The following is a 22,813-nucleotide window of genomic DNA, read 5'->3' as shown; positions in this document are numbered from 1 at the left end:
ATGCATATAAGTATGTATGTATATATATATATATATATATATATATATATATAAGATTAAATAAATTATAGAAATTATTAATAACGTAATTAATTTGGAAAATGCTTAACATATAATAAAAATTCGATAGAAATATTGGGCAAAAAGACATTGTGATAAAGATACTTGAACTATTTTTGAGAAATATTTCAATCCTATTTAAAATAAATATTTTTAAAAGACTTTGTAAGAATAAACAGCAATAAAAAATTCTGATCTAATTAGAAATTATAAATTCACTACATTCTGAAAACAATCTCATATGAAATAAGCAGATCAGAATTTCTAATATAATATCAAATTGAAGTTATTGAAGCCTTTAACGGTTCTACATTTGTACATTTTTTCTTATATAAAATAAAATGAAGCAAATATTAAAACTATAAAAAAACACGTTAAAACTAAAATATTCAATCTTCCAAGGCATATAAAAAATAATGTAAAAAAATATAAATAATACCTTCAATAGTCCCATAGTTGCTTCGATATTTTTTATTCACAACAAAAACGTACCAAAAAGTTTGAACAATTTTATAACGAACTACACATCTTAAAACACAAATTTCTTAGTTCTTGTTTTACTTATTAAAAATAATAAGTTAAACAAACACTGCACTGAAAAATATCCTTGAACTTGTTAGAGCTTTTACACTAACTGCTTCAGCGGAGCAATGAAGAAAAAATTAGAAGGCTCGATAAATCACATTAAAATGTTCTTATACCATTTATTCAGATTTTTTTTAAACTATTACTAGTGTGTTGAATAATATTTTTTTCCAAATTAACCCTATGTTACCACTTCGGTGTGTGTCGGATAAATGCTGCAAAACCCAAAGACCATCTCGTATATATGAGCAATGACCCACATCAGCGTCTGATTGTTAAAACGTCTTCCATTTCTTCGTATGACGCTATGGGACTCTTTCACACCTCACTGCCGTTCTTGAGTGGTGGATGTCAGGTGCTTACCTGTACCTGAGGATTTAAGGAAATCAATCAAAAATGTTTTTAAAAGCTACCCCAGAATTCCGTACCTGTTCAAAAATAAGTTCGAGGAATTGTGCTTTGTCATTTTAAATATTGAGAAATCTCTAGAATCTTAGAGTTATATATTACATAAACTTAAAAAATAAATAATTTGAAACTGGAGCACAAGTAATAATGAACACTATTTTGGAGCTTTACTTTTGTGACCTACACTGAATAAATATAGTAAACAATTATAATATAAAGCATACTGTTTTATATATCTTAGTTGCCAATGATTGACATGAATAAGGGTGTTTTGATATCGATAATTACCTTACCGTAGGGTGAGTTATAGTAATCGCAAAAAAATCAAACAATGAATTTTTTTATATATATATCTTTACGTTTCAAAAGTTTCTGAACATTTTGGCACACCTTAAAAAAACGTATGTTTGTGTGTGTATGTATGTATGTATGTGTGTATGTATTTGTTTGTGTGTGCGTGTGTGTGTGCGGATACAAATTTTCGTCGACGATTTCGGGAACACCAATAAACCGAATTGAATATTTCAAAAATCATTCGATTCGTATTGATTAGGAGACGTGCTGATTAGTTTTTGGCAAAGGCAGGTCTGAAGATACGGGGCAAAAGGTGCCAAAAACGGTAACTCAGTTTTTAAAAGAACGGAGTGTTCGATTTTAATAATTCAGAAAAAATTTTACTTGTATTGACAAGATGAAAAATTGATTAAATTTTTAGGAAGGCAGTTTTAGCGGTATTGGAGATCTAGTAAAAAAGTTAAAAAATGCCATTTGGCGATCAAAAATGATCATTGGAATAATGCAAATCAATTATCAGATATTTTATGGAGATTTTAATAATATATATCAATTTTGTTTTTATTTCTATGGGTTCCGTAACATCGTTTGTCCTGTGGATGGCGACGCGGCGCTTACGCGCTTCGATATTTCATCTCTATGCAGTTAAAGCAGTGCGATTGCTTTGAAAAAAAGATCAAAATTTCCATAATACTTTAAAATAAAAAAAACATTTTTTTCCAAAAAAGTTAATTTTTTTCAAAAATGTAAAATTTCTCAAAAATCTAATTTTTTTAAAGTTCAAAATAAAAATGTAATCCTTTTTAAGAAATTTATTTTTTGGTACGGTAAGATCCAGTAATTAAAGCACCATACACCACTAGTTTTATTTCTGAATTTTACTACTAATTTTTTTTGATAGTCGAAGTTTCTAACTTCCGATTTGCTTTATTACCAAAATTTTTGATTGGAGGTTTTTATCATTGGAGGCATTAGACCATCGATATTTTTGTCAATTGATATTTTTGTTTATCAAAAATTCAGACGATTAAAAATAAAAACTATGGAAATGTTTAACTATTTAAAGCGTTAGTTGCCATGCCAATCATTTGTGCCTGACGACGATAAGATGTTCTAAATGAGCCTTGTCAGACATTCGTTTGTGTTTTTCCAGGAACTTTGTCAAAAAAATATATATGCATTAAATTTCCTTGACACTTTTTTTAACTAAATTATTTAATGTAAGCATAGCCCCTTTAATTTTTTTTTTTTTTGTTATAGTGGCGATTAACATATCTTACACTTGCTAACGAAATATTTTTCTACCTAATTTTAATAATCAACTTAATTATTGAAATGTTAACTAATTTTTATTACAACATATTTAATTGAATAATATTCGTATAATTTCACTTATTCAGAATTTTAGATTTTGACTAATTTTACATTAATTTTGGTATCATAGATTCAAGTATATGTTTTACATAGTCGGTATTACAGAGCCATTTTGACTTTCTTGTATTTAAAATTATATCAGCAAAATTATTCAAAACCTCAAATAAAATTCTGATATAAATACGTCTGTATTAAGAAAAAGGACAAAAAATTGTAATTATTGTAGCACTTCACTAAAGATGGCAAAGAGCTTTTCTATTCTGTTATCCGTCGCTAAATTCTTCATATGTGATTAGAATAATTATTTTCTAAATAGCATGGGTTTGTTGTGTAATTTATATTATTTTTTATTTATTACTTCAGTAAATTTTAAAATAGAATTTATTACCATCTTTTTAATTAAAATATTTTTATTTCAATTTTTTTTTAGGTATTGATTTTTTTAATATCATTCTGATTGCTTTGTCTGTGGATGGCTATACATTTCTTCTGGTTTATGTTCTATTGTCCGCGCTAGATCAAAGCATCAATCACCTTTAGGCAAACAACAACAATATGTCATAATTTTCTTCAACAGGTACGCAAGTTTTTTTATTTTGTAATGCATTTTATTATATTTTTATTTTTATTATACGGTTATAATGCTATTAGTTACATAATAGTATTAGTATCGGTTCATTAGTTTGCCATAGGTTTCGATAGTACCTAGAAGTATTTTCATTTATTATTTTATAGATATATCTTAATCTGGACGTTTTCATAAAAATTGAGAAATATATTTCATTACATATGATATATCGCGGCGTATTCTTAAATGATACCATGTATGAACATTTTAACCCTTTCCACTCGCAAATTCCGAAATTAATATGTATTTTGCCGTGGGAGTGGCGGCATCCGAGTGGAAAGGGTTAATAGCTTAGCTAAGATATTACATCAACTCCAAAACCAAGAATGAAATAAATTTTCTAATGACCTATTTGGTTCAACTAACAAAAAAAAGTTTTTAGTTATTACTATACAACATAAATCACTACACAGAACTGCATCATTGAATGTAGCTTCGAGGTTTATGTCTACATTTTAGATGATAGATGATATATAAAAATAATTAAAAAAAGGCTAAACAACAAACATTTAACAATAAATTATTGTGATTGCATATTGAATGTATCTGTATATACGACTATAAATTAAGTCAGCCTTAGCTATATTTTTAATTCAATATCTACTATCGTAATCAACATATGAGCATAAAATCTTGGCAATATTTGAATAAATATATAGCTCAAAGTCAAATATGTCAAAATGGTTTTGTTAAAATAAATTCGAAATGGAAAACCTTACATGAACCTTACATTCAATTCTATCACCTGTCATATGTTGGCTTGATCGGATAAAACAAAATGTAACGCTGAAAGAAATATATCTGCTGGTAATATATTGACTGAAATATATATTTTTTGTACATGTTATAAAATAGATATGATATATGAGATAAAATTACTAAAGAAACGTGGGAAATAATCACTATTTAATATTTATTTATAATTAGTTATTTAATAATTAATTATATTTAATTTAATAATAATTAACTAATTATTAATATAATTTAAAATTAGTTATATAAAAAATATTAGAAAAACGAGATACCCTTAACACGTTTTTTTATTTCGAGGCAGAGTCCGATATCTGTCTACGATTTTTGCTGTTCTATTTCATTGTTACATATTTTTACATCATTTTAAAAGTATAGAAAATTTTCCTAAGATGTTTGTTTTTAGCAGAAAATCCGATTTTTTATTTTGTTTCCTCAATGTTCCTTGTTTTCTTGTTTCAAGTTAAAACGTTTAAATGAAAATTGGTTGCATAATTTTACCCCTACAATCTTTATCCATTAGAAGTTCTAACATTTGCTTGTAAGTTCTAAGACGTTCAAAAATTGCTCCTAAAAGCTGCGGAACCCATTGCGATTATGTTCAACGTTCGTAATAAATACATATCTATAAAGATCTGTGCTATATAAAATATTCGATTTCATATTATTTATTTTACTCTTCAATAAATTCAATATTGAATTATTGAATGCCCTTTATCTAAATTATGTTTCATGCTTCTAAATTTTATTCAAATAATGCTTGAACGACCCAGTGAGATAGCTGTTCAACGGCAAAATATACTTTTATATAAACTTTTCACGAAAAAAACTCAACTAAACTTTTAAAATCAGAAATAAAAAAAACAGCTCCTTTAGATCACTTTTCACGAAAAAAAACCGATCGTTTAGTGGTTTAAGAGTTAATAATTGCAATTAAAATAAGTTGGTTTCTTACCTTGTTTTGTATAACAAAAATGTTATGATTGGTGAGGATTTTTCACTTATTACTAAAAACTATCTATCAAATTTTATTTCTTGGTGTCATGGGCAGTTTATTATAAGCTGTTCATATAATTTAGTTAAATAAGTTCCAACTTCTAATAAAAATTAATTTGTAATTTCTTTTTTCTCTCGCATTAAAAATTCAAAGCTTACTAAAAGATAATATATAGTATTTAAATATAGTATTTAAAGCCCCATTCTCTACAATAATATAATAACTAACAATTTGAAAACGTATCTTAAGCTGCTTTTTACGAGCCGTTAAGTCTCGAAGTAACATTTTCAAGATAATATTTCACATCTATAAATTTCCGTGTCTATTAATATTTTTATTAACATTTGTGAAACGCATTATCATTTGACTAAAAACATTTGTGTTGTTTATAATATGTCGAAAATAGATGAATTTGTTTACAATGGAATATTTGTATTTAAGTTAAATTTGGGAAAATAAGTAACATACTGTCTAGATTATAATTCACGTGATATTTGCGATATATTGGCAAATATTTCGCTTGAAATATAAACTACGATTTGAATGCTATTCAAAAATAGATCCTTGTTCAGTTAAATCGCTATTTGGCCGAATCTGTCCATACTTGCCTGTTTACTTTTACATCAATGGCTTTTGAAGCTTCAAGATTAAATTCATGAGTCAAATACATACTACTGTTTTTTTATAAACCATTTTAGTATTTTTGGGATTTTTTTACTTAAATCAGGATGTCGTTAATTAAAATATAGAATTTATAACACATATGCTCTAAAATTAATGAAAATTTTCTCAATGTATGATGAACGATATAAAGTAAAAAATGAACTCACAAATGAATCTACTGTAACATCCAATATTTAAATTTCTACAAATCAATTTATGATGTGAATTAAAAACCAGCAAACATGTTTAGATCGAAATGAAATGCTTTTATTTTAAATAAAAGTATATTCCAAATATTGTAAATAATTTTACATTCTAAATAGGATTTGTTTCAGCTTTATTTGAACTTTCTCTTCAAATTTATTTGAGAAAAACATAGGGATTAAAATAATATAATTTAAACATGAGTGCTTTCAAATAATTATATATTTTCAGTATAAAATTACAATTATTAGTTTCTTTACTTCAAATATACATACAAATTTTACACAACACAAGATAAAGTCATGATATAAAATAAATATTAATTTTACAACTGGATAACATATAAAAACTTATTATTACATTCATTTATAAACATATATATATATATATATATATATATATATATATATATAACTTAAGTATTATTAAATATTTTGATCTCGAATCTGCGTATATTTGAACAAAATTGAAATATAGCCAAACACGTACTTGCTTCTAATTTAGACTATTTATAAGGAAAATGCGTTGCAAATATTTAAGCAACATTAATTTAAATCATGGCAAATCGCCAAAGAAAATTTCCTTGAGATCATTTATGACACGATCTCAGAAATAGCAATAAATGTCACAAAAATTAAATTAAATTTGATTCATTATATATAGAATTATAATTATATTTTATTTGATTCATTTCATGATATATTGAGTATTTATATAAAAACGACTAGACGTAAAAATATCTATAATATATATAACTTTCGCATTTTCTTTGTAAAAATATATAAAAATAGGCTAGTGTTAGATATGATAAATTTGGGGCAATAAGATTTTTGGTACGAGCACTAATCTTAATAAAAAAAATACAAATTTAAAAATTTTGCTATAGTTGACCTATTAATAAACCAAAATGTAAAAGTTGTACTTAAGATTCTTTATATTTTTAATTTGTTCTCATTGCACCCGTTTAATCTAGTTTTATAATACACAAACTTCTTATAAATTTAAGTATAAAATCTATAAATTATCACACAATAAACGCTAGTCTTTCAGAGTAAATAATATAACCCTTAAGACCTTGATTCTTAAATTAATGGTAATATCAACCACAAAATATTGGAAAAGAAAATCGTAACGCTAAATGTTTGCAAATAGTTCCATGTCACCCAATTTTAAGCACCTTAATAAGAATTCTATTAATTTTTGAGGCATTCAATTTATAAATTAAATTTTCTATTAAATGATAAATTCTTATTGAAATTATCAAAAATAACAACTGATTTATTTTTCTATGATTTGTTATAAAAAAACTATATGTGAAAGTTATTCTGACCCTTGTAAAAAAAGTCGAAGCACATTTAGTATAATGTTTGTGTAATGCATAATGAAGTACCTGTACCTTTTTTAAAGGTTTTAAAAATGATATCGCAAAAAACTTACTTTCCGATAAATATTTTTAGTTTAAGTTAAAATGTACTGAAAGTTCCGTTATCATAATCATTCAAATAATAAACTTTTTTTGAAGCAGCGAATTCAGACCTTAACTTACACAAGTACACAATTGTGATTGATATGTTCCAAGCCTTTGATGAAAAAGTAACAGCAATTTTCTGTTTTCACCACAGACTCGGATTTTAGTATGGTATAAAAACTATATACAAAACTAAATCTACATTTCTTAAATAATATAAAACTGAGTTCTCATAATAATCAGACATCCAAGTCCCATTCTTCCTCTTCAAGTTCAGAAATCTTAACCTCAGGGAAAGTCAACTGCTTCAGTTTTCCATGAGCACGAGGTAACAGCGGGTTGTTCCTTAGGTCGATTTCGCGTAAAGATGGGGCGTTGCGCAGTTTATCGGTGTCCACATCTGAAAATGAAAACAAATATATTTTATTATTATCATTTTTAACTTTCCGTAGGGTGGTAAGTTATAGTAATCGCAAAAAATCGAAAATGAAAATTTTTATATATCTTTACGTTTCAGAGGTTTCTGAAAACTTTGCATACCTTAGAAAAAATGGATGTATGTGTGTACACGTGCGCGGATGCAAATTTTCGTCGACGATTTCGCAAACACGAATTAACCGATTTGAATAATTTTTTTTTTATTATTTTTTTTTTATTTTCATTCTGCAATCTATAAAAATAATTATATTTAGCAGATTTGAATAATTGAACAAACTTTTGATTCCCACTGATAAGGAGGCATGCTTTTTAGCAAAGGCAGGTCTATCCGTTTCGGAGATACGGGGCAAACAATGTTAAAAATGATATTTCAATTTTCAAGATAACTTTGATTTGAATCAGAAAGATTCCAAAAAAACATTTTACTTGTATTGATCAAATGAATAAATGGTAAAGTTTTTGTAAAGGCAGGCCCAGCGTCTCCGGAGGTTCAATAAAAAAAAAGTAAAAAATAATGCCATTTGGCGATCAAAAATGAACATTAGACATATGTACATCGTATTGTATAAACTTTATAATAATAAGTACAAATGTTGTGTACATTTTTATGGGTTCCGTACCAATGTTTACACGTTAGACGTCTACGCGGCGCTCACGCGCTTTGATATTTCGGCTCCAAATCAGCTATATGCAGCGCGATTGCTCATAAAAAAATCAAAATTTTCAAAAAAAAAAAAATCTAAACGCAAAAAGAAATCAAAATATTAAAAAGAAACAAATTTTTTATTTTAATAATTTCAATATTTCTCAAAAATCTAATTTTTTAAAAGCTTTGCAAAGTTTTTTTTAATAATTTAGTTTTCGGTACGGAAATTTACCTTAAGGCGTGATGCGATGCACCACTAGTTATTATTATTGTTATTTTGAAAAGCAATCAGAACTTTAGAATACTAAAAAGCTGTTTTGCTAATTATACTTAATAATAGTTCGTAGTTGGTTTAGTCTAGCAACCAGAACAGTTGTCCCATCTTTGTCTGATGAATTATTATTACGAAATCTATAATAGGGCCATAATAGGGCGAATATTTTATTGATGCAGCAATGCCGGATGATAGCTGTTTTCGCATGGAAACATATTACTATCTATATTTCCAAGTGAAAACTGTTGTCACTGCTGCTTGACAACAGGCTGCTTGGATTATTATTACTCACTTACGAATTTAACAGTTGAATTTGTATAGTCATATGCTTCTCCGTTTGAAAATCCCCTCAAAAAATATATTTGGTAATTGAATGATAATGGTTTTGTTATAAATTAGACAATTTTAAATTATTACCATTCATCCAATAATTACGAATATTGTGATTTATAAAAAAATTATCATAATCAATTAATAAGCTAATCATTTCAAGTTCTGAAATATACTTTCAATTTTAGATTATATCAAAAGATTGACATATTTATTAATTTTATCATAGCTCATTTTTCCTACCGGCAATATGATTGTGATTTGCGTAAATCCTCGTCAATTTCGGAATTTTGAAGACGACATTTGGCAGTGCAATATAAGTGTTATGAGAAATATCCAGACGTTCCAAATTTCCAAGATCCACAAGTTCATCAGGAAGCTTTGCCATTTGATTGTGAGACAGATTCAAATCTACAATACAATGATGATTAAGTTAATTTGTTTATCGATAATAATGAAATTATAATCTATAGCTATAATTTATTACCTGTGATAAGATTAAAGTTTGTCGCGAATTTAGGCGGAATTTTCGTGATAACGTTGCCACTTAAATCGCAGGTTTTGAGCTCTGTATGACGCATCAGGTGGTAGACGGCGTCTGGCACTTGCATCAGCTGACATTCTGAGAGATCTGGAATTAAAAAAAAGATTAATTCCATGTTTCTTGCAACATTTCTTAGTTATATTAACATATAACTTGAATTTATATCATGCAGACAAAGAAATCTTATACTGAAGATTAGCGTTCAAATAAATCTGTTATTTTAATACTAAAAAAATTGTAACTATACATACATACACACACACATCCATTTTTTCTGAGGTATGCCAAAATGTTCAGAAACCTTCAAAATGTGAAACAATGCAAAAAAATTCATTTTCAATTTTTGGACGATTACAATAGCTTATCCTACGGGAAGTTAATAAATACCAATGAAAACCGTTGGGTTGCTTGAGTACAATGTGAACATCTTATAGAATGTCTTATTATGATTTCTTGTTGCTATATATGTATAACAATGTTTGATCAGAAACTTTATCACTATTTAATTATCACTATAACATAGACCCCCCATTTTTATTTAAAGGACATCAAATTTTGTTTTTATCTGACGTAGGCCTTTTGCGTGTTGTCATAAATCACCTGGAGGTCCATTTGGTTGAAATATGCACAAATATGCAATAATATAAATATTAGTAGTCAATAATTTAGATTATAGACAATTATTGACATTACTTTTTATTTATTCTTATTATTTATTATTGAGTTGTAAAAAATTGATTGGGATTTTAGAAAATAAAAATTTGAGTTCGTTAGTTCATGTTAAATCTAACTAGTAATCGTCATTTAACAAAATTTTCAATATTATTTATTGTTCTATCTACGCATCAAAATAACCATTGATGCTAATATATATATCAATTTTAAAAAGTTCAAATAATTGCATTGAGTTACAAATTTATTACATTGTTTTAAATATTGTTAAAAGCATTCACATGAATTTCTGAACAATTTACCAAATTCAAGTCAGTATATTACGATCAAAATTTTAACGTTTTCTCCATATCTGACATAATGAAACATATCAGTTTTGAAATGATTATATTACATTACCGCTATAATAATGATGCTGTATGAAACCACTCAGTATCAGTCATTAGTAATTGGATCATAATAATAGTCTACATCAAATTTTGCAATTTTGTTTTTTATACCTTGTATAAAAGTAATTGCTGTAATAATTACTTAAACTTTTTTGCGTTGAGCAATTAAATCAGTATGCGTTCTTAAGTAGTCCATTATTATTAATCGCAACGCTTTCATTAAATGCATTTGTATTGGTAATTAATAGCAAGGCTGGATGTTATTTAAAGATTAAAATTACACTTCATAAAATATACTTAATATATTATAATAGTATATTTATTATATTCGGTAATTTATTATTATTGAACCATTTGCCTTCGAATTAAATTTGGAGATGGATATCGTACTACTTGGAAAAAGACAAAGGGTTAAGTTAATTATTGTCTTCTTTGATTTAAATCAATAAAGATAGCTTTCTTCAGTTATTAAGTGAGTTTTAATCAAGTGAGCGAGTTTTTAAGGATTTTTGGATCCGCCCCTCTCCCTTGGTGATACAACCCCAAAATTCAAATTTAATTAAATTTGGACGCCCTCTTACCACAAACATCACGTGTATATTTAGTTACTTGAACATCTGTAATTTTTTTTTAAAAAAATTGCTAAACGTGATATCTTACTACACCCTTCCCTCCCCCACGTTGTGATTTTTTGTCAAACCCCTCCTCCCCCTGTTCAAAAAATATTGGTATTTAATGCTACAGTTGTTGGTTGTTGTTTTATCCTATTTTTAAGATTTTTAATATATTTCTAACTAATAGTATATCTCAAACTAAAAATTATTGAACTTAAATTATTAATATTTTATTACTATCTCTAACAAATTGAATACTTGTGTTAGATTAATTAATTAATAGATTCTGATTAGAATCACTCCAGCACTTGGAAAAATTGAAAACTTTGAATTTTCATTATTTACCCGCGTAGACCTATAATATTTTAGTATGTTATTTCAATCTATGAAATTTATCGGTATACAAAGTTGCATCAGAATCTTCAAAAAGAAAAATTATCAGGATATAATTATAAAGAAATCGGCCGACTTTACCAAAAACTGATCAATAAGATTCTCAACCAATATCTTTCGAATAGTTTTTTAATAGTTAAAATAGATTCAAGATTGAAGTCTAAAACGTGGACAAAAAATTTTACACTTATTTGCCAATTACAAAAAAATGGCCTGGCCGATCTTCTCAAAATACCAACGATAGTCCTTCTAGAGCAGCAGTCGGAAAACTTTTTTAATCATTTCCTCAAATTATTTTTGTCTAAGTTGATATTACCCCCATGGCAAAGAGAGATTTGCCCCTATTCGAACATTTAACAAATGCAGTGAATATCAATTAAAAATTCATACTTTTTACCCCCAAAAATCCATTTTTACCCCCTTTGAGGTAATTTACCCCGGTTCTCCGACCACTCTTCTAGAGATGAATCGAATGGCTTTTAAATTTCTGAACTTTTTCCTGGTGTTTTTGAGAAAAGATGAACATAAGGTTAAAAATCAAAATAAACTATTAGGTCAAAAGTTGGCTAACATATACACCCGACACACACATATACTTTTTCTAAATTTGGTCTCATTAGTTTCAGAATGACTTGAAACATTGAGAGTACATAAAATTAGCAAATCGGATTTTTTGCGAAAACAAACTCTTTTAGCAAGTTAATTATTAAAGAGAGAGTATAAAATCAAATTTCAGTCTATATTTTAATCAAACTAAATCGCCCGACTAGATCTTCTACTATTTCTAGTAGATATTACGCACAGTTATGCAATTGTGAGTAAATTTCACATAGTCTTTGTCAGAATCACGACTTCGCAAGGTGTAGAACGCAATGGGGAAACGCGTGGCGTGCATTGATATAATGTATTTACAATAATAAATTATTCATGACAGATATATTATACAACAGTTGTACGGCAGTGATTTTGTGTCATTTATGAACGAAAGTTTAAATGATCGATAGTAATTTACATCGATTTGATTACTTGCTATAATAGGAAGTACAAGTTTTTTTAAGGAAAGTATGAACATCATTAATTATTATTATTAATGAATGCAAATCCATGACGAGAGATCATCAAATTTTTTATCTCTTTTCTCTGTCTTACTTATAGTTTTACAATGATATTTATTCCTTTATCTTCACTTTTTACCTTCAATGTTCATGCCCGTTTTCATATTATATGGTTTATAACATTATTCAGGATATTTTAATTTAAAATTGTAGGAAAAATTTGAAGAATTATAAATACCATTTTGTAAACCGTTATTTGAGATTTCATCGCTTTTCGTTTTTAAAAAATATAAGAGCATTTTTTTGTTAATAAATGGTTGCTGAAGGAGGCATCCCACAACCACAAAAACTTAAAAGTATGCTATATACATACATTAGGGTGGTCCTTATTATGGACATTTTCGAATTTCCTTGCTCCCAAGGGCTCAAATGGTTCCAAATTGATAAAAAACAATTCTCTGAAAGTTTTAGCTCTTAATATTAACTTTTAGATAAATGTGAAAATTCGTATTATTTTTTATTGAAAATTAGACTCTCTGCAAAATTTTTGAAAAATTTTTCATGCTATTTCCATACAAAACTTTGATTGAATTGCGCTCTATCTAAAAGACAATATTAAGAGTTAAAACTTTCAGAAAATTATTTTTTATCAATTTGGAACCATTTGAGCCCTTGGGAGCAAGGAAATTCAAAACTATCCCAGCCTAATATACATATAATATTTTTATAAATATTATGTTAAAGCCAATTAAATAATTTTGACATTATAAATTACATTATTAAAGGGTTAGTGACTTCAAAATTAGAATAAATGTTGATTCCGCTATATGATCTGTTAGAATAGATTGTCATAGAATATAAAACCTATTTTAAGAAATTGCTTAAATAGAATTTAAACTACGTTGCTTTTTTAAATTTGTTTGTTTTAAATTTTAGAGTCAATTGTTTTTAAAAAGTTTAGAGTCAATTAAATGATACGAAAATTCAAAATAAAGGCATTTTAATAAAATGATGGGAAGATTCAAAATGGAGGGCATTTCAATAAAATATTGTAGCAAATTGAAAATTGAATGTAAGAATAGTCGTTGTTATTTCCCAAAAGCAAACAACGGTGACCAAATTAAGAATGTAACATAGTATCTATGACACTGTGGTACATTCTATTATATCTGTAAAAATGTTTGACGTTGTCCAATATTTTATATATTAAAATATCGTTAAATAAATTATATGCAAAATTACATATTTTTAACATGACATGAATTTATCTTTATTTATTAGCTCTTTGAGGCATCATAACGTATTAATTTTTCCTAATTTGCTTATAATTATATTATTTATACTCATTTATAATCTTTGTTTTGTATCTTCATTATTCTTTATTTTAATTACTTATTTATTTAATTTTTAATTTGTGTATACATAACACATTAGCTTATGGGATATGTATTCTAATTGCTAATTATAAATAAATAAATAAAAAAAAAAATTATTAGCTCTATATAATATCGGTAACAAACATGTGTATATGCAAGGATTGCCTGTAAATATTCATTATAAGTAGCGATTTTTTCAATTGTTTTACCCAGATTCTGCGTTTCCTCGGCTTCTTCACATTTTTTAATAACTTTGGTGACGCCAGAAGCCATTTCAATAACCGTGTCTAACTATGTTTTGTTTAATAATAATGCTTGTAAATTAGATTTTATATAAATTATATGTAACTTTAAGAAGAAAGTTGTACGCGAAGTTCGTTTTTGTAAAGGTAGAGAGAACTGAAACCATGTAACATCATTGTATCAATGGTATTTTTGACACACTCTTAGCTAGATCGGACAAGTTCGTAGTGAATCGGATTCAAAAAATAGGACAGAGCCGAAATTTTTGGCTTTTATAATATATTTAAACATCTATATAAATGGAAATATATTTGATAAATTTGTTTAAAGCGATGCAATATTTAAAGCGATGACAAATTCATCTTTTTTTTTTACTTGGTGCTTATTTTATTTTATTTATCTATATTTATTTATATTTATACAACACAATTGTACAAATATATTTAATATTTCATAAATTAAATTCAATTAAAAAACTTTTAGTCATCGTGGTCAGCACCAATATAAACCAAAAATATAATGCAAATATTTAAATATATTTTTAGTTATTTTTTGCTTTCTAGATTAATCATTCAATATATTGCTATAATAAATTCAACGAATTTATTTAGATTTAGATTGAATCTAAAACTCAAATATTTTGAATCTCTACTATATTGATCAAACCTTTTAATTAGTTTAATCATTATGAGAAGTACTTTACCATATAATTAATCATCTTTAAAGTGATACTTTTTATTATATAATTAGATATACATTTAAAAGTGTGACAAAAAATGCAGAAACATATATAATTCAGATATTAAATATCATTCTTGTATTTGGAGCACATTGCAATCCGTGCTGTACTTAGATTTGGACTTTTCAAATTTCTGATTGTAAAACTTTGTAGTGAATGATTTGTTTTTATTTTATAACTTAAGAGCTATTAATTTCTTCTATATCATTATACGATTATTTTCTTAAATATAAAAAAGTTCTGAAACATATATAATTGGGGTGCTACATATTTCGTTCTCTATTCTACGATAATTTTTAAACCAAGCTAAATTATTTGTATTTTTAATTGTTTAAGTTTGAAATGAATGCTTTTTTTATTAATATTTGAATTATTAATATCTTTAACTTGTATTAAAACGATGCTTTTTTATAACAATAATTCATGTATCTGACACATATTCACAAAAATTGTAAAATTAAATGATTGTGTTAGAAGCGACGCCTATTATTAATTATTTACTACATATTATTTTAGTTTTTTTGTTTTTTAACTTAAACATTTATCATTTACCGATCGCGATATGAAATGTAGGTACTATCAATAATATGTAGGTCAAATTATTGCACATATTTCCTGCAAATGACTCATAAATCCATAAGCTTCTGATTATTATATCACAAAATAATTAGCGCGTAAATTTCTAACGAAAAATATTTCATCACTTTCTGTTATAATCATAAGCAGTGCATACAAATTTTATATAAATATTCATAAATTTTAAAACGCAATGCCATTGCCAAATATTGAGCTCATCACATCTTATTATCTAACATGGCATTAAAAATGAAAGTGTAGTAATTTATATCTACCTTCCGAGTTTCATTCTCTCTCAAGAGAATTGTTAGATGTTTTTCTTTGTATTTCTTTATTACACATTATGTTATTATCGACATTTGAAATTGAGTTCATATTAAAGAAATGAAATGTTACATTAGTTACTTTTGATTAGTCTTAGGCAATTAAAAATGCTATACATATATGCCCAAGTATGTGGTAATATGTATATATATACATATATATATGTATATGTATATATATATATATGTATATAATAAAATTTATAATAACTTCTAAACTGTTTCGTTAAAATTTTCACCATGACTTGATTGAAAATCATTTCAACTACATATAGCACATATTTTTTCGTCAAAAGATAACTTGTTATTAACATAATTAAATATTTTAATTAAAAAAGCTCTGATTTGTTTGTTGAACTACTTCACAATGTTTCGTCCAATTTTATAATTTTTTTAACCCGTAATAAAATAAACCTTACTAAATAAATTCAACCCTAAAATTTCAGTTAGGTTAGTGATTTATTCATTCATCATCATAATGACCTAAAGCATTCCACTAAACATTAACTTATGGTACCAAAAAATCGACCTAAAAGATCTTCATATTTTTCAACATAGTATGTGATTTTAATTACTACATTAATGATAGTATGGAATTACTGATTGATTACTCAGCGCAAATGCAATCATTCGTTGGATTTCACTAAACATAAAATATTGCAGGTGATTTTATCCAAGTTTAATCAGCTGTAAAACAAGTTTGTGCAAATTGTAAACTTGATTGTCGAGTTTGTGTTTATTAATTAAATGTGTACCGTTATCTCGTATGCAGTTGCATCTGAATATGGATTATTACTATTAGGTAGATATATTGGAACTAGTTGCACGTGAATATGGATTATTATTATTTTTATGGCTGTGAGCTCTTAATACACTTATTTTGAACTTTGCTGGTGAAATCTTTTTATTTAAAAAATATTAATTTAGAGATGCTTTTTGCATTAAATCTTTGTATTTTAAGCAATAATTAGTGATAAGTTTGTATTGGAAGTTATAAAAAGAAATAAGGAATGAATGTTGGGAATATTAAAAAAATGCATTATTACATATAATCCTCATACTATTTTTGAACAAGTATATTTTTTAAGGTTTCGTTAAAAACCTTCTCTTTTATCTTACGTATAAAAAAACTAAAATAAAATCTTTTTATCCTATCTGGCAGTTTAAGCAACACCTTAAAATAAAATATTTTTATCTAGAAACCCGCAAATAAAATTATTAGCAATAATCAATTAGATCATTTGTCAATCAATCATTAGTGACCCCATCATCGCAATTTCTCATTAATATTTTGTGCATGTTCAATAACTTATAATAAAATATTTCAGAAATTCGACTAATATTATTTTTGATTATGCTAATTTGATGTATTTATGTCGGAACAAACTAGTTTTCAAATAAACCTTATATTATCTAACCAAAACCTCAGAAGTGATGACTTGTTCTTTCACTAAATATCTGATTCCGTTAATGTAGAGATTTATATTGTGTTAGTCTCTCACAATCTGTACTAACATTCGCTTTCTATATGCAGGAAATGAAATTGAACTTTATACAATCTTTTTGCAATGTATAAACGTGTTGATTAAACCAAGCTAACGTCTAAATGATGTGACTTTTCATTCACCAAGAATTCAATTTAAAAGCTGTATCTGTCAATGGTTTAATAATGATATAATCTATAAATAATGTTATTTGCTGCTACTTTCCGTTAGTTCTTTTGTTATTCAAGTTTTGTACAAACCTATCTCGATACTGGTTCATATCTTTTTTTTTTTGTAGTATTTATTGAAGAAATGCGTATTTTTTATTTATATAAATTGCATTATATGTAATTGCTTGCAATCGATGCTGAATCTGTTTAGCAATTTATTATTATTATCAATCTGTCAAACATTTATATAATAATGTTTATGATAATATCCGCAAGCTTGGGAAATAAACAAGCCAATAGAGCGATTTTCAATTTGGTTCTTACAAACTACTGTTTTTAGTTATTTTTTTAAGCTTACAAGTTAAGTCTTTGTGTTATATTATCTTGATTACTAGATAACTAGATATAATATAACTATATACATAACTTAATAATGCACAAATGATATTAGCCAATAAATTTTTTTCGGGTTTGTTTTTAAACCCAAAATGGGTTGATACTATTGACCTTAAATGCCCTGAAGAATATTTAAAAAAATCTCACCTTTTCCCAATTTGGAATTTATGAGCTTTTAAGTCCCATCTAGAGCTTTCATAAAATTAGTACCATAATTTGGTTATTGTTTTATTTAATTAATTTTGTTCATTTAAACTTAACAACCGTAATACTGAATAACATATCTAGAACTACAGTAAAAATATCAAAATTGCCCCAATTTTTCAAGAATTTAGACTTTTTGTTGAACTATGAATTTGAAGTTTTTGAAATCGGTCTATATCGGTATATATATATATATATTGGGGTGGTCCTTAATATGGATGTTTTCGAACTTCCTTGCACCCAGGGACTCAAATTTTTCCAAATTGATACAATAAAATTCTCAAAAATATTAGCTCTTTAACAAGTCCGCACTCTAACCAAAGTTTTTTAGTTCTTCTTCCTAAGTAAATACTTTTTTTGAAATATATCAAATTTTTGTTGTAATTTTTTTATTTGTGATCAAAATGAGCAAATACAATGTCATTCTCAAAATTTTGATTCAATTGTTGTTAAGTTATAAAACAAATGGAATTTTACTCATGTTATTAACATATAAACTTTGATTGGTGTGCGGACTATCTTAAAGTTAATATTACGAACTATAACTTTCAGATATTTTTTTTATCAATTTGGAAGTATTCGAGCCCCTGAGAACAAGGAAATTCGAAAACAACCATATTAAGGACCACTCTAATATATTTCTATTTTTTTTATTCGACGTTGAGAAAAACTAAAAAAATGTTTACTTTATATTGTTTTTAAAAATTTTGTTATTGATTTTCCTGGTGTGACACTGTACAAATATCAAAAAAATTGCTGAATGATGACACACATACCGTGTCGAAACGTATAAATAAATAGTTCATTATTTTTTTTATAATATTGAAGAATTGATGTGCTTTAAGATAACAATATTTTATCAATTTTGTTCAATTCGATAGTGTATCAATACACTGTCAATAGTTGATTATAGTGTGCCTATAAGTAAAGATATATATGATGCGCCCAAGAAAATTCATTAATAAATGACACAGATAGAATTGAAAAGTTGCCCTTTAAACATTGATTAATTTTCTAAGACATATCATTATGGATACGAATAATTATCCTGTAATGAGATCTATAGAAGCAATATAGGTTTTTACATAACTTCCTTTCGATATCAAATGCTATAAAACGTTCGTTGCAATTTTACGCTTCCGGCTTGTCGTCGTCACGAGACTGAGTTCCGCTTTTGTAAATCAGTCTTGAATTTATGAAATAATCGCTTCGTTATGAAATTAATAACATAGTCATCATAATATTTCCTGATATCATATAAATACATATGTTTGAAAGTTTTCATAATTCGGTGCTTTAATGCTTAATTCATTTCATGCAATGTGAAATTGTTGTTGCCAATTACGTGTGAATTTTTTATTGAATGTATAGTTAATTAGTTAACGAATATGTAATTATTTTAAAAGATGTTGTATTGCATTATTTAGAAGCGAACAGGGAATAATCGAAATGGTTAATTACACCAAATATGCATTATTCGGGGTTGATTGGCCAAATGTTCAAACAGAACTTTATTATTAGAATTATTTTTATATGTCCATTTGAATGAATGAAAGAGAGATGTACTAAAATCGAATCCCAGTACTTTACTAAATATGTTAAACTCATGTAGTTATAGGTACTGTAGTTTCAATGAATTTACTACATGTTATAAATATTCAAATGAATAATTAAAAATGAATATGACGTAGAACATATTTTTAATGATTTTGTTAAAACTTTTTATGACAATAGAGTTGATGATCCTTAAGAGCATCCTGAAATATTGTAGGGATATAAAAAGTGATTTACTTATATAAATTCACTAACGTTTGGAATGAGGGGCTTCATCAAAATTTCAAAATTCTATTGCCAAAACATTGAACATGTCTCAAGTCTCTTTATTGATAAATATCAAGTCTTATCGATTATAAATACATCGGAAAATTTCCAACATGCCTTAATGATGCTACTTACACCTAGCTCACAAAATTTCGCATTTGCTATGAAAAAGTTTAATTTTTATGCATTTTCAGCACAATAATATCGATGTAAGGTAAAAACCGTATATAAATTTTATGTAATGGATATATATATATCCATATATATATATATATATCGTACCTCGACATACGAGTTTAGTACGTTACCACGCTCGTATCTCGAAGCAATCTTTCCCATGTAAATACATGGAATAGCAGGAAAATCGTTGTTAAAATTGGCGAAATTTTTCATATTTTCATTGTGCCATCAATATTTTTCTAAAAAAACTCTTACTTGCTCAAAGCTCGTATCTCGAATTCTGCTCATAGTTCGAAGAAACTAATTTTTTTTTTAGCAGCTCGTATCTCGAAACACTTGTGGCACCACTGTATTTATATATATATATATATATATATATATATATATAATATGGAAATCTCGATATATATTTCCATGTTCATTTCAAACTGAAGTTGCCTTAAAAGTAAAATGGGGTTACTCTAAATAGCACGTGCATTTCAATTATTTGTTTACATCTGCATGAATTCATATGCTAATATCATTTTATACTATATTCGAACAAATATCGATATGCTAAGATATTCTTGAGTGCTGTTTATGATCATGTGGTCTACACGCATATGGCAATGTGCGACGTATTTGTACAAATCAATTTAATTATTTCAAGATAACAAACAGAATAATCTTAATGGAAACACTAGTGCGTAAAATCAACATGTGTTTGATAAGTTCATTGACTAATTAAATTAAATAACATCAGTTTCATTTTGTTTTCTTATTTTATTTATTTTGTTCTCACAATCTTGCTTGACTAAATTTTTATTATATGAGTGATATAATATTAATTACATTTCTAATACTAAATAATTTAGAATAATTTCTTTAGGTTATTAAAATTAATAAATCGGTATTTAAACCATAACCGCACTCATTTGGTCAACATTAATCTCATTAAACCTTTAATTATATTATACATTTTTCAAATAAATCGATACCAATATAACACAACGCGCGACTGATATAATTAATTGCAGATAAATTGTAAACTTTATAAAAGTACTGAATTATTATTTTTTATCAAAATATTATAATTCATAACCGCTTTTGTATTAAATCAATGTCAGAGCCAAGGACCGCACGTGCTTAGAAATCAAACAAAGCTAAGTGCGTTTCTTGTTTATGTTTAAAAAATTAAAATTCATATAGAAACTTAGAATTTCAAACATTAAATATTTCTATTCTCATCGCAAATTAATTCAAGGATAATTGCATTTTATATAAATAAAAATATTTGTAAAAATTTCTAAGTCATTGAAATGATAATATTATATGTGTTTGTTAAATCATCAGAATTTTTTTATTGAAACTATGTTAATTGTGCAAGAAACCAAGAAATTATTATTTGAATGAATTTGAATTTCTACTATTCAGATAATTTTGCTATTTCACGAAACAGTACAGGTAAAAAATAAGTAACTTCTAAAGGATCATGATCATTTTTTTCTACTATTCACTTTCATAAATACATAACAAAAATTTCGAATATTAATTATATAGCAGTTTATCTACTTAATTAATATAATGATTTAATCTTTTACAACTAAATTGTGATAAATTAGGCATGAACAAAAAGATTTTTTCAAGCATGATTTACATACGTGCGTTTTGGAATTTACATATATGTAAATAAATATATTAATTTGAATATTTATTAGTTGTTAGGTCACAATCAGCATTATTGTATGTTTACACATTTCATTCAATGTATCATTTGTTTTGAATGTAAATTACTTCCTTTGACGATTCATGATTTATAATTTTATAATGACTGTTTGTTTATAGTAAGATTTTAGGCGCTGGTGAAAAATGTTTTCCAAACTTTTATTAAAATGAATAATATATATATATATATATATATATATATATATATTATTTGGATTAATTTTGCAGCCCAATCGTCGAAGTGAAAAAGATTAAATAGAAAAATTATTTATTTCATTAAACGTTTCGACACTTGATGTGTGCCATCATTCAGTAATCAAACCAGGAAAAACGACAGAAAAAATTAATTGATGATGTGAAATTTATTGAACACTAAAGTTGTGTAAAAAAATAATATACTAATATTAATAACGAGGAATTAAAGGAGCACATATTGCCCTCATATATTCTATGCTCTCAATAGCGGTGCATTATGAACACTGATCAAGGTTACGCAGCAAGTGTGACTTGCAGTGTTTTTCCTGGTTTGATTACTGAATGATGACACACATCAAGTGTCGAAACGTTTAATGTAATAAATAATTTTTCTATTTAATCTTTTTTTAATTCGACGATTGGGCTGCAAAATTATTCGACAAAACTATCATCATATATAAATATCTTAGATTTATAATTATATTGTACCGTATTATCATAGGAGCACTAGTAACATGAAATCAATGAATAATTTTATCACTTTCTAATCAAAGTCGCGGAATCGTAGCGTTGAAATTGAAATAGTATAAAAATGCCTCGTTATGATGGCAAAGTA

General features: G+C 26.4%; 3 protein-coding genes across 3 annotated transcripts in view; 1 reads left to right on the top strand and 2 right to left on the bottom strand.

Annotated features, from left to right (window-relative positions):
- Positions 1–14,608, bottom strand: part of LOC113384496 (leucine-rich repeat-containing protein 20-like) — a 31,544-nt gene extending 16,936 nt beyond the window's left edge. The window contains exon 1 of the mRNA XM_026622212.1: positions 14,372–14,608. Within this exon, the coding sequence (XP_026477997.1) occupies positions 14,372–14,435 (64 nt within the window). The 5' untranslated portion in view covers positions 14,436–14,608. The remainder of the gene's footprint in view (positions 1–14,371) is intronic.
- Positions 1–22,813, top strand: part of LOC113384494 (UPF0669 protein C6orf120 homolog) — a 140,557-nt gene that overhangs the window by 92,896 nt on the left and 24,848 nt on the right. The window contains exon 2 of the mRNA XM_026622209.1: positions 3,239–3,298. Coding sequence (XP_026477994.1) covers positions 3,239–3,298 — 60 coding nt within the window. The remainder of the gene's footprint in view (positions 1–3,238; positions 3,299–22,813) is intronic.
- Positions 6,892–22,813, bottom strand: part of LOC113384495 (leucine-rich repeat-containing protein 20-like) — a 29,044-nt gene continuing 13,122 nt past the window's right edge. Inside the window, exons 2-4 of the mRNA XM_026622211.1 lie at positions 9,607–9,750; positions 9,363–9,530; positions 6,892–7,831 (exon numbers count right to left, since the gene is read on the bottom strand). Of these exons, the coding sequence (XP_026477996.1) occupies positions 7,671–7,831; positions 9,363–9,530; positions 9,607–9,750 (473 nt within the window). The 3' untranslated portion in view covers positions 6,892–7,670. The remainder of the gene's footprint in view (positions 7,832–9,362; positions 9,531–9,606; positions 9,751–22,813) is intronic.

The sequence above is a fragment of the Ctenocephalides felis genome, unplaced genomic scaffold (assembly GCF_003426905.1).
Source record: "Ctenocephalides felis isolate EL2017-DRISC unplaced genomic scaffold, ASM342690v1 CF-g0.4_SCAFFOLD_03571, whole genome shotgun sequence".
In the NCBI taxonomy this organism is placed as follows: Eukaryota; Metazoa; Arthropoda; class Insecta; order Siphonaptera; family Pulicidae; genus Ctenocephalides; species Ctenocephalides felis.
The sequence above is the reverse complement of the archived record's forward strand: the minus strand, read 5'-3'. Positions and strand labels throughout refer to the sequence as shown.